The 18872-nt window shown below is 42.0% G+C and overlaps 1 protein-coding gene across 1 annotated transcript in view; it reads right to left on the bottom strand.

Annotated features, from left to right (window-relative positions):
* The window catches only part of FANCD2 (FA complementation group D2), a 35591-nt gene that overhangs the window by 15901 nt on the left and 818 nt on the right, over positions 1–18872 (bottom strand). The window contains exons 2-25 of the mRNA XM_063411206.1: positions 18330–18419; positions 18036–18170; positions 17382–17449; positions 16585–16688; positions 16032–16095; positions 15224–15276; positions 14206–14284; positions 13398–13522; positions 12004–12091; positions 10969–11073; positions 10205–10305; positions 9609–9717; positions 9016–9051; positions 8485–8628; positions 8084–8218; positions 7653–7784; positions 6410–6517; positions 4449–4558; positions 3870–3930; positions 3069–3194; positions 2202–2275; positions 1973–2113; positions 932–1032; positions 514–629 (exon numbers count right to left, since the gene is read on the bottom strand). Coding sequence (XP_063267276.1) covers positions 514–629; positions 932–1032; positions 1973–2113; positions 2202–2275; positions 3069–3194; positions 3870–3930; positions 4449–4558; positions 6410–6517; positions 7653–7784; positions 8084–8218; positions 8485–8628; positions 9016–9051; positions 9609–9717; positions 10205–10305; positions 10969–11073; positions 12004–12091; positions 13398–13522; positions 14206–14284; positions 15224–15276; positions 16032–16095; positions 16585–16688; positions 17382–17449; positions 18036–18170; positions 18330–18396 — 2382 coding nt within the window. The 5' untranslated portion in view covers positions 18397–18419. The remainder of the gene's footprint in view (positions 1–513; positions 630–931; positions 1033–1972; positions 2114–2201; positions 2276–3068; positions 3195–3869; positions 3931–4448; positions 4559–6409; positions 6518–7652; positions 7785–8083; positions 8219–8484; positions 8629–9015; positions 9052–9608; positions 9718–10204; positions 10306–10968; positions 11074–12003; positions 12092–13397; positions 13523–14205; positions 14285–15223; positions 15277–16031; positions 16096–16584; positions 16689–17381; positions 17450–18035; positions 18171–18329; positions 18420–18872) is intronic.

The raw sequence follows: 18872 nt of genomic DNA, 5'->3' as shown, positions 1-18872 counted from the left end.
TATAAAAAGCAACAGGACAACACCTTTAGGTAATTGAACAAGAGGAATTAGCAGACAGCACAGTCAGGTTCTGATACCTGTGGCTCTGAAGACCACTTGGCACTTCCCAGGTCTGCCAGGAAAGAGGCAGTTCTGGGAGAAAGGCAGGACTGGGAATGTTGAATTGCTTCAAATCTGCCATTCTCATGTTATCAGAATAATCCCAGCAGGAAAAAATCCCATTTTGACCATTGATGTTAGCCAATGCATTGTCGAAATCTGCTTGAAGGCACTGCATTTTACCCTTCTGACAGCTCACAGACTAAAGAACAGAGAGTACAGAGAATCCCCAAGAAAGGAAATTCTACAGCCTCTCTGGAAGTGAAGCACAACCTTTCTGTTAGGTAACAAAGACCCCAGTAAAAGACCAGAATATTCCCTCCCCTCCTTCCCCTCTCCTGGCTGACCAACCTCTGCTCTCCTAGGGTTCCCTCATCCCTCCACTCCAGAACCTGCAGACAGGGCTGTACTCACTTCACGAAACCAGTTGAGAGCATAGAACAGGAGTGAGCACAGAAATTCACACTCCTGCTTGGATAGAGAGTCCAGCTTCCCTTCAACCTCCAGGTCAGTCAGGTACAGGGGACAACCTGGCACAGAGCAAGAAAAGTATGGGTTGGACTGTTTGCCACCTATGCTTTGGTCTTTGCATTGCCCAAGCCTCTTACCCACACCTGCATCAATTCCAGAGGATATTTGGAGTAAGGCCCATCAGCCACTCCATCCCCAGACAGAACAACTGTCTGCCCGGCCTCCCTTCCACTTTGTGGGCACAGAGCACCTCAGCCTCCTTCACAAAACACACAACTCCTGCAGCTGGAGGAAGTCTGTGCAGATCTGGCACAGGAACAAGGCAGACAGCCAGGCTCTATAGAAAGTCCATTTCCCATACCTAGTAAGGCATCAATCTCCTCCAGGCTTCCACTGTTTTGCTCTGCAGTGTAGAGCCTCAGCAACCGGAAACTGGGTGACAGACACATGGGTGACACCGCTCTGGGGGAAAAAAGGAGTGGATCTTCTGTTTTATATCTCTCCAGAATGACCATCACTTTTCCATTATGTCCTGTGTCCTTCCCAGGCCACTTTGCCTATGCCTTCTATTTTGCATCTTGCAAGTCCCAGCAACACAGAGCAGAAATGAATCATGTGGCTCAGAAAAAACTCCCACAAATTAATAACTTGTGATTACCAGTTTTCTGGAAAAGCATGTAAGGGCAGAAAAATGGCTGCAATGAACAAAAAATGGGGTCAGATTTACTTCTGGTGGAAATCAAAGTTGAGTAATTCAGAAGGAACGGTAAGAAACTGTGCACAACAGTTAAAAGCAATGGAGGAAACCTTCTTCAGTGTTTCACAGTGTGCCACTGCTCCAATTCTGAGTGACGAAATTACCCTCTTTCCATAGATGCATGCAAAGTAGCTATATTTTCTCTCATTTTAAAATGATCATGTCTTTTTTAAAGAACAACTAAAATCTCAACAAAATCTTACGACAATAAATTAAAAATGATGTGAAGGTGCAAATAAAAAAAGAGCCTTTTATAACCTTAACAAGTCTATGACTGTCATTATTCTTTTAACTTCGGTGTCCTCCTGTTTTACTTAAGAGTTTTTTATATCTTACAGGCGTCTTGTTCCATTTCCCAAAGACAATGCTCTATTGCACAATTAATGCACCATTTTTCATTTTGGGCTGCATGTTTGTGGGTTTAGCACTGTCTACCATCATGACTCACCCAAGATCACCTAAAAAGCCCAAGCCAGAACAGACTGCCAGCTCCCAACAAGACTATGGTTCTAGACCTGAGTTTAACCTCACAAAAAGGAGAACACTGAAAATGGTAAATTCTCTGACCAGCTCCTCATCAGGCACCTGAAGTGCACAAATGAAAACACTACCTTTGCAGCCATCCCACAGATAAGTGTCAGATACCTTTTACTTTGGTTACTTGCTCCAGCGGTGACCCTACCAAGCTCACTCTGTGACACCAACGGCAAGAGGTTAATGGCAATTGCTCCCTGACTTTCATCTTCATCCAGATTGTACAAGGCCTTCACTGGGAACAAGAATGAGCTGCAAGGAAAGACAGACAGGGTCTTGTTGGCAACCTCAGTTCTCAGTGACAGAAACACTGCCAATAGTTTATTTGTGATTGGCATACCCATGCACTGTGGGGCTGAGATCTACCACAAAGTCACTGGGAAAATCCTCCACCAAATTCTTCCCAAACTCGTCCTACAAAGAAATGAAAAAAAACTTGCTCAGCAAAGGGGCTCAATGAAGAAAGCTCCAACAGCAGCAGTGGAAGATGCAGAAGATAAGGCCAAGCAAAAGTATCCTGGAAGTGTCACGGTAATGAAGCCCCATGGCCTGCAAGGAGACCCAAGGGCTGCCTTTAGAGACAGAGCCAGGAAACATTGCTAAGTGTGCACAACAAATTTCTTCCCTGCTCTTTGGATGTGGGCTTGAGTACAAGTTCCACAGAGGCAGAGCAGCTGGCTGGAAGAGGAAAGCACCCCATATGTAAAAGGAGTTCCCAGCAGGAAGAAAGAGCTGTCCAGTGACCTTCACAAACCTCTTGCTATCACCATAAATACCATTTATTATTTATTACCATTAATGGCTGTGGCCCTTCCAAGATGTTGTGGATGAGATAGTCTTAATAGTCTGACCCAAAAACCAATTTCAATACTAAATTTAAAGTTCTTTCAGATTCTACTTTTGTCTATGAATAGGAACAGCATGCTCTGAAATGTCACTAAAGTTCCTTTAAAAGGCTTCCCCATTGGCAATGTAAAATTTCACATAAAATAAACTGTTAAAGCACAATAAGGAATCTGCCACAATCAAAAAAGCTAAGAGAGCTGAATGAGAATTTTTTTATCTGACCAATCTCTCACAGAACAAAACAAGTTCCCAGGCTGGAGTGAAATCCTCCAATTGACTCTATCTCGCCAATGCTTGAAAAACACTTTTTTTTCTGAAGAATTCATGTAAGTGATTAAATTCAAATTGCTCTGCAACATACCAGGAGCTGCAAGTCCAAATTGCCCTTCTGCTTCTCAATCAAACTGGCAAATTCATCATAGTACAGAGCCAAGACCTCTGGTGTTTGCTCACAGCAGAAGCCCACAAGGTCCAGCAGGGTAGACAGCTGAAAAGAGAGAAATCAGTGTAGAAAAGGGTAAGGTAAATGGATCCAATTCAAGCTTTTACCTTCAGCCCTTTTTACATTCATTTATTGTGAGGCATATTCAAAAGCTTCACCTCTAGAGTAACAACCCATGCTGAACATACTTGAATAGACACAAATGTAAGAAGGAACATGGGCCTTTTAGTGTCCTCTGCCATGAAATAATACAAAGACTCTGCCCAGGATCACCCTTAGAGTGCCAGCAGAGAAGGTTCTTTAACAGAAGCTAAGGAAAAAGGCTCCTAGTCCAATCCTGTGCAGCAGAAATACTTTCTCTGGATGGCCTGAAAGGCACAGCTACCAAAGCTGAGAGGATGGCCATGGTCACCTTTGGCTCACTGAAGGAGACTGTCTTGCTTCTTTCCTTTGCAATAACAACTGGACAGAAGACTTTCACTAAATGGCTGCAGTGCTGCTTGTTCTCTGTAGCAGAGGCAACACCAGCAGGCAACTTTGTTTCTCCAAACCCATTTTGAATAGACTTTTGGCTCTGCAGTCAATGTACAACAATCCCAGGCTCAGGAAAGCCAAGTCCCAGACACACACAGTACTTCAGTTAAGACTGCATTTCCAATCTCCCCTCCTTGCTGAGCATATCCTCCCTGTGCTCTGCACTGCCCCGTTCTTGGTACTCACCTGCCCGTCACGCTCACTGTTCAGCTCTGGTCTCTCCAGTGAAGCAGCATCTCCTTCATTCCTGGAAGCAATGGATGACCTTGTTGTTGTGGCACAAAACTCAAGATTCAGCAAAACCCATCACATCAAGGTTTTCTCTCCAGAAATCAGAGAATTACACATGAAAAAGATTTCTTTGGAACACATTAGGAAAAGACCTGGTGTTGTTTGAGACTTCTTTCCTTTTAGATTTCCCTGGATTCAAACACAGAGCATCTCAGGTTATTCAGCCTAGAGTCAGAAGCTGATCTGTAGTCGGTCCACCAGTGTTCAATTTTTTTCCAAGCAACAGGTAGTGCAGTGTGGTCCAGGGATCCACAAATAGGCATTAACAAGGAATTTGGGATGCCTTTGAGACCAGCAGCAGGTGAGCAGCACAGGCTGAAATACCAAACACCACAGTATGCAAAAGAGAATTTTAAGTTCCTGGATTTGGCCAAGATGTGCATGAACTCAAAGGCAATGCCCTCCTGTTTTTGTTTCATTTCAGGCCTGAACTTAAAGCCACGTTAAATTCATCTTTGCTACATGATCTCTCACCTTTTTAATGCCACACTGCCTATCATGGAAACAGCACCAATAATCCCCATTTGTTTGTGGTTGGGAACTGTGCTGGAGAGCCATTTCCTGATCACCATGTGCATATCATCCTGAAAAGAGACATAGACCATGTCACCACAGAGGTACTTGTGTGCATCACTCACAGTCCTGTTGGCATCTTCACTCAATGTCATCTCCAAGGGCTATTGAGGGATGGTTTATTAGGATTACAGCTTTGCTTAAGGAATGCACATTCTGATGTTTCATTTATTATGAAAATACTGGTCCAACTCCAAGTAAGGTTGTAAACAGCATTAAAAGTAATTCGGTTTCACTTTGCTCTAACTACTACACAGAACATGTAGTTCGTCCAGGTTTCAACTATAATTAATAGAAGAATATATTAAAAAATAGCAGATGGTCTTGGAGTCTGTCACACCCTAACAGCAGCTGCAGAGTTGCACTTCAAAACACTGTTAACTTCAGGAGGCTGAGGGATGGAGCAGTTTGTGATGAAGGTCCAAAGACAAACTGTGCAGTGCAAGGAAAAATGTCTAATCTGCCTGCAGAGATCCTCATGTCTAAGAGGCATCAGCTTGGAAGAACACTTCGAGAAGGCAAGGAGGAAGCTGGCTCTCAGGATACTGATTTCTTTGGTGGCCTACCCCTGGAGTCTTCAGTATCACTGAGGATAAGAGTCAAACTGCCAACCTTTGTTCTCCACAGTTACAAACTCTCAGCTCAAAATAAATTCTAGACACTCCTCCCCTTCTTTTCACAATTTGTGAGTGTGAGAGGCAGAACATCCTGATGGCAAGTCCTCCTGGGCTGCAGAGTCACACTGTGTGTTGCCAAGGCAATTTTGACAAGTCACACATAAGACTCAGGGTGAGAGGCGGGGAAATCACTGAAGAACCTAGGTCAGAAAGGAGCTAAACCTGCCATACAACTGGGAATTTTGGCAGTGAAGAGCTCCAATTTAACAGGGTGAGTGGGAAGGACAAAATGACTACAGACATGCTGTTTTACATGCCACAGACCAATCAGAAGGAGAGGAAGAGCAGTTTTCTTTTATAGTCTCAAGTTAGCATGTGCAAACATACCTGCAACTACAAAATACACAGGGACTCAAAGAAACAGTCCTAATTTCTAAGAGCTGAACTTTATGAATGGGAAGATTTTAAACCCTGATGTCTCTATTGTGAAATATCTTTGAATTATTTCTTTATCTGCTATGTTCAAGGATTCAGAAATCCAGACAAAAGGCATCCATTATGTTGCAACTGAGTCACACAAGGTATCCTGTGCAAGATGAAGGTGGATTTAGACAGACCAGTTTGACAGCTTCTTGTGCTCAAACCAGAGGCACAAGAGGTGTGAAGTCTACCACTTCACAGCAGAGTGCTCTGTGAAGTTCAGTTTGTCTAACAAGAAAGTCTTTGTTGTCTCTGGTGTGCAGAATTTATGTGGCTGAATCAATACAAACATCTCAGGGAAGAAGGTGAACTGTGCTTTCTGAAGCCTTCGAACTCTTGGAGAAACAGAGCTGCTCAAGAAGGCTGCTGAATTTACACTTTTGCAAGACTTCAAGGCTCAGCTAGACAAAGCAACAATCAACATGACACCATGCTGGTGACAGTCCCACTCTGCCTGGGAGGTTAGATTAGGGACTACCATCAGTACCCTTCCAACAGCATGTCTAACAGCTCTGCCTTCCTTAGATGTGCAAAAGAAGAGGACCTTTCTGGGAAAGATGAGAGGCACAGTCACTGTGATAAGCCCTTGATATCAGGCTGGAAAGTCTAGAGCCACAGCTGGTTTGCAGACTTAGGAAAAAGAGAATTTTAAGCTCAAGGATATCCTGACATCAATCACTATTCATAGATGACACCAGTATTTAGTTAACCTAGCAGAAGGACCAAGGCACAGCCTGAACAACTTTCTGTTGTGTCTCTGCTTACCTGAATGTAGCTCCCTTCTTGCTTCTGGCTGAATGCTAAAGTGCTGAGGATGTAGAAAAGCTTCCGAATCTGGCATGGATTCAGTTTCTGTGTAGAGTCTAAAATGGTCTGTAAGAGAAGCCACAAATTAGCTCAGAATATCAAGAATCCCTTTCCATATTCTCAAAAACACATTAATTGTCAACCTCAGGGAAGATAAACTTTACCTTTTTCCTACATGCATGAAAAGGCTACACTCAAGTTAAACAAACATAAATGCCAGACTATTGCTCTGGCCTTAATTATGGGAGCTCATTTTATCAGAGGCTGAACAGGAAGAATAATTTGGCTACCCATAAGCATTTTGGGAGTGCTCAGGACAAGTGACAGCTCTCTATTTTCTATCACAGGTTTAGTCACAGGATTCAAACTGTTTGAGGAGCAAGTAATTAAGCAAATGATTTTCATTTAACAATCAACCAACTAAACAGCAAAAAATATACAGCTTTCCCACAATGTATAATTAAATCACAGGGGGCACCAAAATACCAGAGAGGTGTGGGAACAGCCATACACACCCTGTTCAAGGGCTTTTAAAAACAAGCTGTCCTTAAGCTACAAACCACCACAGATGGGGGAGTGTTCAAGGAAAGTACTGTTATATGCTTGCCTTGCTGTTTAGCTCTTCCCTCAATCTCCACTTTTACTACTTTTCAAAACAGGCAACTGAGCAGGTCTGACCCTGCTTATCATTCTTAGAACTCAGCAGTCCATTCTTTTTTCTCCCCACTGAGTACTTTCTTCTTTTAAATTTTAGGATATGTCTTTTTCCATCTCTGCAAGCAATTTTGTCTTAGGATTCAAATACTGGTTAAAATACTGTCAGTCTTTCAATAGACAGAATGCACATTCCACAGAGGGGGCAGTTTTTTGCCAAGTTTTGAAATAGGTCATGTAAATAAAGACAGCATTTTCCTTCCATTGCAGGCACCATTCCATGCCTGCAATTTAAGCATTGTCCAGCTAAAGGGAATTGTCTATCTCAGGTTTCCCTGTCAAAACATCCTACAGTCCTATCTTACAGCTCACACTTTGACAGCAGATACCTTTCACTTCTGACCACTGCCTTTCTCCAGACAGAAAAGCTTTACAGGTGCAAGATTTTCCAATATCTCTATTTTGGAGAAGTACTGGCCTATTCTGGATCTGAGGCAAACTGGTGTAAGGGACCCAAAATCCAGTACAAACCCGGATATGCATGTACCTTCACAAAGGTGGCATAGCGCATCAGCAGGGACGTGTGCAGCACCACCAAATCCGTGAGCACATCCAGAGAAATGTCCAGCTCTGTCTCACTTCCAACGCACACATGAGTCACCAAAGCAGTCACAACCTCCTAAGGAAAAAGCCACCAAAAGAACCACAGTAAAATATCAACAGAAGAATGTCTGCCTTGCTCTGCTCATATGAACTATATTGATCAAGTACAGATAATCACAGCAATCTTTGTGCTTGAAGTCACTTGCTACCAGTCTTGCTGTGATTGTTCCCCATCTTCCTCTTGCCTACTCTTTGGCACAGACCTCTCTCCAAGGGCTTCCAGCTGCCTGAAACCCTGTCCCCTAAAGGATCATGACATACACTCTAGAACAAAGAGCAAACCCAATAAAACAGCTGCCATCCATCACACTGTACCTGCTGGCAGTAGGAGTCGAAGGCTGCAAAAGCTTGTTTGTACATGCAGCTGCCAAAGGAGACCACAGCTGGGTGTGCTGAGTGCAGAAATGTCTGAGCAAGGGCTAGGATTGAAGGGAAGAAGTCTTTGATAACCTGAAATACAGACACCATGAAAGAGGAGATTACTTTTGCTTGTTTTCAACATACTCAATGCTGAGGAAAGCTCAGCTCCAAAAAACCACATGACAGTTAGAACAGAGGACATGTGCCTTGGGACACTGATCTGGACTAAAATTATAAAAGAGAAACACATGAACATTACTGGAAAGCTGTAAATAATGCAGCACAGGGCTAAATCATCATCTGATAAAATCTTTGAGAGTTAAAAGAGAGAGTCCCAAAGCAGGACCAGCACTGACCGTTGAATGGTTTTGGAAGGCATTCTGCATCAGCTGTTCTGGCATGCAGCCCAATCGGATTTTGCTCCTGAAGACCTTCTCAGTTTGCTTCCTGTTCTTGGTGTTTGTAGAATGGATTAGCAGCAAAACTATCAGATCCAGAACCTTTTAGAGGAAATAAACCACCACTCACTATGCTGAAATATTAAACAGTCCAGATAACTCCAAGTCAAAACTTGAAGTCTAAACTGAGAAGAAAAAAAAGAGCTCGAAAAGTCCCAAGAGTCACAACTGAAATAAAACCTTATGAGTCCAACAGGACAGAATTAAAGCAGGATAACTCTGTCCCTTAACATTAGGAAGGGATAAATCAACAGTTACAAAGAAAATGCATGGTTCCTATACTTGGAACAAGTCCAATACCAAAAGAACCACCCATAAAACATCACTGGCAAGTTTCTGCTTCAACTACAAAAATCTCTTAATCTACAACCCTGGAGAAAGCCCTTAAGAAACCAGGAGAAGAGGACACTTACAGAGCAGAACTATTACCTTATGGTCAGACACAGATGTGGTGTTCTCAATAGCCTGAGAGGAAAAAAACCAAGCAAGCTGTTAGGCTACAGTACAATACTATACTGCAAAACAAATCAGAAAAGGTAGACACCAAAAGTCTGTGACACCCTGCTCACAGATTTCTCTCCTCTACAGCAGGATACCTATCAAAGTCAGCAAACTGGATCTTGACAACAACAGAGAATCCAGAAGGCATTCAAAAAACAGCTGAAAACTGAGTTTGAACAAGAACATTCTCAAATAATATCAGGCTTGAGAAAGGAAGTGAGGTACTGAGTAATGAGGACAAGAAACATCCTCATGGTTTACACTGAAATGCAATTTAAAATTAAATTTAACCTAATACTAGCTGATACTTATTTCTAGCATGATATTTTCAAGCACCTTAAGGCTTCACATAGCTCAGTCTATGGGTATACATTTTTCCTCTCTTGCAGAATGAAATCTGTATTGGTAAAATGAAGGGCTCACATTTATCTTTTAATATCACATTTGATTACAAGAAAGGCTCAGGCTCAATCAAGGAGCCCAAATAAATAAGGACACAAGGACTGAAGCATGTATCTTACCTTAATCCATGCTTCAGAGACATCTTTCTGAAATCTCACAGCTAACTTGATCACATCAAAAAGTAGCTTCACACAATTCTGGCTGGTGGTTACTTGGCTCAGGGAAGAACTGCAAATCATCAGAAAAGAGGAGACTCAGTCCCTGCAAACACTGTCACAGAAGGTGCAAGGCAGCCCAGCAGTCACAGCAGTTACTTAAAGCAGCCATTGTCCAGAGGGAATGTTCTCGCAAGGATAGGGAGTTTCACAAGAGGGTGGAAACAGAGGGCACAGAATCAATGATAACATACTGGAGCGAAATTAAAACAGAAAAACTGGTAACAACATTACTATAAATGAAGCTGCTTATCCCCATGCAGACATAGAGGCAGACAGCTCAAAAGGAACTACATCCATGGCAGGGGAAGCTGGCTGGAAGAGTGACAAATGTGTTGTATTAGTACCAAGCAGGAAGGAATAAAGGTGTCTGTGCCTTTCAACAGGATAAACTAGGGTCATGTCTGAAGTCAGTCATGCCAGGGAGACCAGAAGAGGAACAGCTTAAGTTCTCTTGTCTTATCCTACCCTTGGAGAATCAGGTAAACCTGTTTAAATACCTGGCCTGGACTTGGCTTTTAATCTTCTTCTGGGAACTGTGAATCTGCAGGGGTAGAACACACGATGACAGATCCAAGCTCTTACGAAGATCAGAAATCACCTGTAAAGCACAAATCCATGCACAAATCACTGTGACAAATGAGGGAAGAACAGAAAACGCTGAGGAAAAGAAAACTATTTCCTATAATAACCCTAAAATTAGAAATCAAAACTCATATATTTGTAAAGATTCACAAGTATTTAATCATGTCCAAATTTAAGTTTTAGAACTTGGAAAATGAACCAGCAAAACTTTTCACCTGTATGTCATACAAAAGATAGAGTTTTTTAAGACCTACTCTGTGAAATTCCCTCCTGTATCTGCTTTACGTTGCTGTGAACTGTTTTTATTCTTTTTAGCAGCTGAGCAAGATATATGACAGCCTCAGGAATTCTGGGACATGCAAGTTTACCAACCTGACTGCTGTTCAAATGCAGTGTACCAGCACAGACTGGCTTCCATGTCATAGGCATACATTTTTGTAGACTCTCCCTGAAAGGTTTGGGCATATCACAAACCTCATTTGGCTTAGGCTGAGGCTTCCTCAACGTATGAAAGAAAGCATGTTTGATAGCTCAGCAAGGGCTTTGATCCCTGGAAATATTAAAATTTTACTTGAAAATATTAAAAACATACATCTCTGTGTGTGAAGCAACTTGTCTCTGTTAAAACACACTTAACTCTGTGGAAAACACACACTTCATTATGAAAAAGATACTGTACCTCCACTGCATCTGCTGCCTTGACATTTTGGAGGATGAATTTTACTACTACAGGCAAATCTTCCAGTTTTACAGAAGGCACAATGGTCATGGCAGACTGTCGCACCTGAGGAGAGAGCAACACTCCGTCAGCTGGAAGACAACACTTCACAGAAATATAGTTATGCTGGTGGGCAGGAATCCTTGGAGACCTCAGTCCAGCCTTCTGCTCAGAGCAGGAATACTGTCAGTACTAGATCAAATTCACCTTGGCTTTGCTGAGTCTTGAAGGATGGAGGAAACCTCCAATACCTGCCACCTTTGACAATTTATGTCAACGCTGCAGACCCTAACTTGTTTTTCCAAATGTCCAACCTAAATTTCCTGTTGTGGCCACTGCCCCATATCACTCTTCACCAAGGAGAGCTTGGCTCCATCACTGTTTAACTGGCTTCCAAAAGGGAAAAGCATGGAGGGTGTGTAGCCTACTATGCAGCACCAGCCTTTTGGGACTATGTAAAACACTACTGATGCACTCAAATGAACAAATTTTATTCGTAAGAAGCCCAACTCCAAAAAGTGCAGCGATGCAACATATCCAAAAGGCAGAAGGCACATGATCATCTCTTCTCCTTTATAAGCAAAGAAAACCTCTTTAATTATTTAATCACCAATCTACCTTTCCTTAGAATATAAGTCTAATCTGGTCACTATACTTAAAAAAGATGAAATATTGACAATAAGAAGGTTTAAGGCAGTAAAAAACTACAGCAGCAGAACAAAGTGCTTCTGCACTTGCTAAAACAGCTGTGATTGAAATTCCTGGCTGTTACAGTATGCATTCAGAAAACTTCTCTCTGCCCTTCATTGAATCCCTCATACATGTTTCAAAAGGCAGTTTTAGCTTCTGACCTCTTTACAGCTTCAGGAGCTCAGGACTTTTGAAGGCCTACAAGAGTCAGATTGAGCAAAATACTTGGAATGAAGAAACAGTTCCAGCTCTCATGTTGCTAAGCAGGGGCTGGGGTCTGCTGAAGTGCTCAGTAAAAGCTCTCACCTCAGCCACAAGTTCTGCATCAAGATCCAGACGAGAAAGGGCATCCAGGATTGGCACTGTCAGCCGCCTGCCCTGCTTCAGCAAGCAGCTGATACACAGGGAAAAGAAAACAAATGGTCTTCTTAACAAAACCAAGAATGTATCTTTAGTGTATTGTATGATTCCAGGAGTTTTTGTGGTCACTGCAAAAAAAAAATCTCTGAAACTGGCAACAACGTATGCCACTGGCATTATGAAAAACTTGTTCCCTAAATTATTGCTCCTCATGTAAGAACTGCACCTGTCTAACAACCTCATGGACTTTCCCAAAACTCATGTAATCATTCTTGGCTGACATCTCAGTTTCTTACAAACTTTTTCTAGCAAGAAGTCGTACTTAAATTTTATTAGTGGAAAACCACCTCATCTGCAGCATCCTGGTAACTCTGTCTATGCTCCCATACTCATTAGAAGTAATGAGTTGTTTTCTAAATCAGAAATGGATAGAGGCTATGGAGAATAGGAAAATAAGTATGCTTTGCTGATAGTGTTTGGATCTCAGCTTTCAAAATACACAGAGAAAAAAGAAGTCTGAGGAGTTTGATTAGCATAGGAAAAAATGTGTGGAGTATTTTTATCTAGAAGCTGAGGCAATAAACTGACAATGAAAACAAAGTCACAATTTGAGAGGGTAGAAGGAACAGGATGCACTGCTTGCAGTAATAATCTGCAACAGTGATCACAGGTTTGAAAAGGTAATTAACACCAGCATAAATGTAAGTGTGCAATAATAAGAATTAGAAATACTCAAGACTACTCAAATTATTGTGTAAAATGAATACATTATTAAAGAAGACAGATGTTAGGACTAGCCTATGGCAGTGCTCCCTGGGAGGATAACTTGGCATTAGCTCCCTCAGTTGTTTGGATCAGTAAATATACTTGAGCAAAGTATATAAAATAGCCAGAAAGTTCTTTCTCATGCACACATTTACTGTGTTGTGGGTCTGGGGTTTTTAATTAATAAAAGCCATGTTGATCCAGTAGTAATATCCAAGTGACTGATCATGGCAGAAGTAGTGAGTACTTAGCTGGATGCTACCTGTGCTGTCTCCAGGTAGTCAAGAATTTAATAATAATTTAGATAAAAGCAGTTTTGAAGCATTGTCTAAATGTAATGTCTTTTGCTGGATTGCCTGTGCTGTCTTTAAGAGCATAACAGTACAAATGGAATGTCCTAAGACAGTGGTATGTGTCCCTAAATGTTGCAGTTAACAGGAACACTTAATTAGTGCTGTCCTTATACTTCAGTCAGCCCCAGAACAACCTGCATTAACGCATCTTGTCCTTTTCTGTTAAGTGCAAGTCGGGAAAAAACAAAACAAAACAAACCCTCCCAACCAAATCAGCCTTACCTGAGCTCTCTGGCAACCTCACTTTGCTGGGAATCCTCCAGGATCTCAGGTAAGCTGGTGATAATATCATGCTGGATTGGTACTGGAGAGACACTAACCATCTGCATTAACTTCTTGACCAGATCCTGCAGACAAGAGGAGCACTGGTGAAATGCACAAATCTCTCAGCACAACAACAATGTTATGCAGCCAAGGTCCCTCAGTGCAACACCTGCCTGAGTTTGTGCCAACTGTCCCATAGCTCATTGTCCTGCTGACTTCATGAAGCAGAGCACGGAGTTTTGTGGAACAATGGTATTTTACAGCTAGGATGTAATGATCTTGGTGAGCAGACGAAACTGGGAAACACAACAAGCTTCCCAGTGTTTAGTACTCCAGCAGAGAGTAACCCACAGAGACTGACTGACTTAGGGAAAGCAGGAAAAGAATCACCTGAGCAAGAACAGAGCATTATCCCCACACACTTGCAAGTATCCAGTACCTTGTTAAAATTAAACAAGAAGGGATTGTAACTTCCTGCCAGCAACAGCTTTAAAATGGGATCATCTGTGTCAATACACATGCACAGATATAAATTTATGTAAAAGAAGACTTAAAGCAAGGAAAGAAGAAAAACAGTAAAAGATGTTCAGAAGTCACTCAAGGCAATCATAACAAAACAAAAAAGAATTCAATCTGTCCTCCAGCATGTGAATATAAAAACAACATCAGCTCTCATTAGCACAATAATTCAATCTAATCCCACCTGAGAGGCATTCCAGAAGTTGTTTGGAAAAAGCATCCATGTGTTTGCACCTCTGGTACCCACCTGGCTGTCGAGGAGCCTGTCAAGCCACTTAAACTGATTGACAATGAGCCGGGGGAAATTTGTCCCAAAGGTGCCCACACTGAAACAGCAGAAAAGGACACATAAGTTAGTCAGACCTAGGGACTCAAAAGCTCTGCTGCTGGTCTGCAAGACCAACCAACCCCATTCTTAACTGGTCATTAATACATAGAAAGAACTTCACTCTTCTTACAGTTTGATAAGAGACAAATGTAACAACATCCATTTTTCAGAATTCCCAAAGGATTCACACCACAATTAACAGCTTATTAAGATCCTTTAGAATTCTTGGGGGAAAACAGTTCAGACCTTGTGACTGTCTATGTTAAACCCTCCTCAAACAAGATTTCAGTCTGAGACAATTTCTTGGACTACATTCCTGTGCATAGCCATTTGTATCCTGTATTTCAGCACTGGAACAAAAACTGCAGCAGGAACAGCCTCAGCTTCTTTCTGCCCCTTGGCCTGCCCCACTAACTCTGTAGTGAGCATCCAGGGCACAAGAAGAAAAAGTGAAGTGGTCAAGTCTTGCCACTCAAGATCTCTCACTCCACTGTGGTGTTCTACGTTTAAAAACCAAGAGGTGCTCTTCCAATTTCCCTTGTTTGAACACAACTTGCAGTTTTGGAAAGAGATCTGTGTGCATCTCCCAGCCTCCTAAAACTCTGCCAGCAGCCACTTCCATCTTTTTAAATGATGAGACACTCTGTAGTCCCCCTTCTGAAATAATTCCTAAGCTTGTTCAGTAGCTGCAAAAAGCACAATCAATCAATGCACAATGTCTGCATTTCACCTTCTAGAAATTTGTCTTCTGCTTTATGGACTCACAAATTTAAGGCCGTGGTACTTCACAGACTCTTTTACACAGGTATGAAAAAAAAACCCCATCAGTGCAAACAGCCATTCAGGTAAATTTGAACTAACACCTAAAAGTCAAACAGCTGGTGATTGTCCAAAAGAAATTTCATTTCAAGGCAGAGAGAAGCCAGTTTATACTCACATGTCAAAAAAGAATTCAGGGATCTTTTCCAACAACAGTGTTATGACAGCAGGCTACAAGAAAGGAAAAAGACAGTGTTAGGGTGATTTACTAATTGTGCTGTGATACTGCCACCAAAACTGACCTTTCAGAAAAGACGAAATGTACACCCAGAATAAAATACTTGAAAGGCTCAATAAAAGCATTTCCTATATAAGAGATCCCTTGCCTAATGTCAGAAATGAGGCACACAGCCTAAGAAGCGAAAACCACTTTTCAGAGGATGGTATAAACTACCCACATAACCCAACAGAATCAGAGCATATGGGCAGGATGTACAATTCCTCTGGGCCAATGAACCTTTCTTTCTCAGACACTGAGCTGCTCTTCACCACACAGAAAAGCATCAATTTTAGATAAGTTTGAAAACAGTGCCCAGCTCTAGCACTTAAAAAAAAACCAGTCAACACAGTGGAAGTGGTTAAATCTCATCAGAATTTTCCATGGTTGACCTGAGCCATCACCTCTCATTCTGCCCCTCTTCACCTTTGAGAAGCGTTCCCTACACCTTGCAACCAGGTATTTGAAGACCATGAAATTTCCCTTAATCTTCTTTTAAAACTGAACAAACACAGTTCCCTCTGTCTCTGCTTGTCTGCCACGTGTCTCAGGCCCTAAGCGTCTTTGTGTCCCTACAACAACAAACTGGACACTATTCCAGATGCAGCCCCACCTGCCTCAAAACCAGTTCTATTAATCCTTTATTTAAGTAAGCAAAATGTTCCCTACAATCAAAACCATTGTAAAGAGCAAGCTAAGGTGCCCATACCTGTAAGATCTTAATCCCAAGAAGCAGTTTAATGAGGCTTTCACAATATGAGTGCACCAGATTCCTGCAAGATGAAAGATTCCACCACAGTTGTGTCAAAAACATGCTGGGAGAACAGGCTGTAGCTCTTTCCATGACTATTTTTTTAAAAAACTACATACAATGACTTAAGGTAACACACAGTAATCACACACAAAAAGATTGAAAACTGCACTGAACCAGCTCACTCTCTAAAAGATTAGAAATGTGAAAGTCTGTGGTGAAGCTGTATCTCCTGGGGAAAAAAATCTCAAAGAGGAACTGACCTTCACCAGCCCTAGCAAATTTTTTTCAGTGTTTCGTTGTTGCAATAAAATGCCATGGGATCCAATGAGTGCCATGGGCAGACAGTAAATTCTGTGACTTAATACTCTAAATTCCCTGCTATTTAACACCAGCCATGCTGCCCTGGTGTGCACCAGTTGGAGCCTTTAGCTGCCCTCTGGTCAACGTCACAGGACACAACTAGAGAGTGGCTCTGACTGAAGGGGAAGGCAAAATACATTTCCTCTACCTCGAGCCCTCAGTCCGTACAGGAGTGCATGGCAAGAGGCAGTTCTTGAACTGGTTCCTGTCCTTGATGTGAGATTCCAGGCCACTGATGAACTGCTTCACAACCTGCAAACCAGAGAGAAGTTATCCACTCTGAAGGGACACCCCAGTCAACTGCTGTCCCTTAGGATGAATTTTGCAAGCAAAGTATGAGAACCAGGGAACTGCAGACAGAAACTGTGATGGAGGGAATGCTGGATAATAAATGAATACTAGTCTAGACCATTTCCAGAGGAAACACTGGTTGTTCTGCACAGTAACTCTAAAGCAAGAGTCTCACATTTTACTTTGATTTATAAAGGCTTTCCCCTTCTTCCTGTTCAGCTGAGATAGCAACATTTAATGTGATGAGACCTGCACCCAAAAAACATCAGCAATCAAATAATTTGCCTCAGGACTTCCACCCTTAACTTGCTGTCTGGGGAGGAGCACCACATCATGGCAGTGTTAATGCTGCCACTCTACACAAAACCAAACCCAGCTTCCACAGGAAAGCTATGCAAGTGATTTTTCTGCTGTAAGAGTCTTTGTTTATTGAATAATATTGCCAATGAAAATTACTTTGACGGTCAGAAAAACAGTGGGACTAAAAGGCTGGAACAGCAACACTGAGAGAACTGGAAAATCTGAACCACAGAAATCCAAGGTAAGCTGCTGTGTTGCACACTTTTTATGGCACTAGCAGGGACAGGTAGCTGATTTGCTTATTTTCCTACTCAGCAAACAGCTTTGAAGGTGGCTCCTGCCAAAGTTACTTACAGCTGGGTAAGTAGGGTGCTTCTCCAGGGCCAGGCAGAGCTTCTTCTGGAAAGCCATTTGATCAACAGCTAAGGAGGCAGTTTAGAAAGGAAATAAAGAATGAGACACAGTCTGTCCATACAACAGCTACACAAAGTACAAACTCTCAAGCCAATACACCAACATTTCTGCACTTGCTCTATTGAGAAGTCCAGTTGGCAAAAGCCTGAGTGAAATCAGCACTGCTTTCTCTAGTCAGGGCTGAGAGTAGCATCAAAGACACTGAATACAGGACTCCCTGACGCTCTTATCTGAAATGAAAGGCAACCATGCCTCGTTTGTTTCCCCATTTCAGAGCTCCTGCCTCTGCAATTCAAATCTGTAATGACAGATGCAGTCTAATATTTTTCTATATACCTCCAATAATCTTTCAGAAGTCTTTAGACTTAACAGGTATACACTCAAAGAGGTGGAATAATGAGTTTAGGTGATGCACTGAATTCAGCAGGAACAAGAGGTATTTAGCAAATAAGAGGCCAAATGAGGGTTTGCTTGAATTTTGAAACAAGGTGGCTTAAGCACTTTTGTGCTGCAAGTAAAACACATCGTTACTTTGTACTAGCCATCCTTGCAGGTTTTGATCTAAATCAGAACGAGGAAATGTTAAACTCATACCTATTTCATTCTGTCCCTCCCCAGCTTTCAGCACAATCCCTGATGTCCTGAGGAGCTCTTCAAAGACTCCCTCATTCTCCAATCCACAGAAGGCAGAGGCATTCTCCTTATCAGAAATCCGTGTCTTCTTAGTTTCTGAGAAAACAAGACATGCTGCATCAAATATATAAAAGATCAACAGTGTCATTAACAACCAGCATTAGCAAAACTGCCATTTTGGCCTTGTCCCTGCATGGGAGCTGTTGCCTCTATTAATGGGTCTTTACTCCACTAAGATAATACCCAAGCACCTACTTGGCAAATCTGTCTTGCAGCCCTCTTCAGAAGCATCAACTTTCGACAATTTCCTTTTTGAAACCATGGTAACAAAACCTTTGTTGTTGCCTAAAAAATGCAGGAAAAAGACAAATGTTTAATTCATCTCTTTTTTAAGCAGCTCTAGAATGTATTAGTGAATAGCAAAAGGGAACATGACAGAAATTGAGAGAGCTCAGAGAAAGATTGCCTGGGTAACCAGTATCACACCACATTTTTCTGCTGTGCAGGTTGAAATTTTAGAGCTTGTCATATTTAAATAGCCCAATACATCACTTTTTCTAAAATTCAGTTCCTCAAAAAAACAAAACTTGGCTTTTTATTCAGACACCAGGCAAATCAAATGGCAAATTAAACAGAGCAACTATGAGGACTCAGATTGCATCCACTGAGCTAAACTCGACCCTCTCCACATGTCTGGACAAAACACCAAAGAATTCACAGATGAGTGTTCATGAGCCCAACCACATTATGTGACCCTGTTCATGTCCCTAACAACAAATCATAGCCAGTGAGCTCTGT

This window comes from Prinia subflava, chromosome 14, assembly GCF_021018805.1.
Source record: "Prinia subflava isolate CZ2003 ecotype Zambia chromosome 14, Cam_Psub_1.2, whole genome shotgun sequence".
In the NCBI taxonomy this organism is placed as follows: domain Eukaryota; kingdom Metazoa; phylum Chordata; class Aves; order Passeriformes; family Cisticolidae; genus Prinia; species Prinia subflava.
The sequence above is the reverse complement of the archived record's forward strand: the minus strand, read 5'-3'. Positions and strand labels throughout refer to the sequence as shown.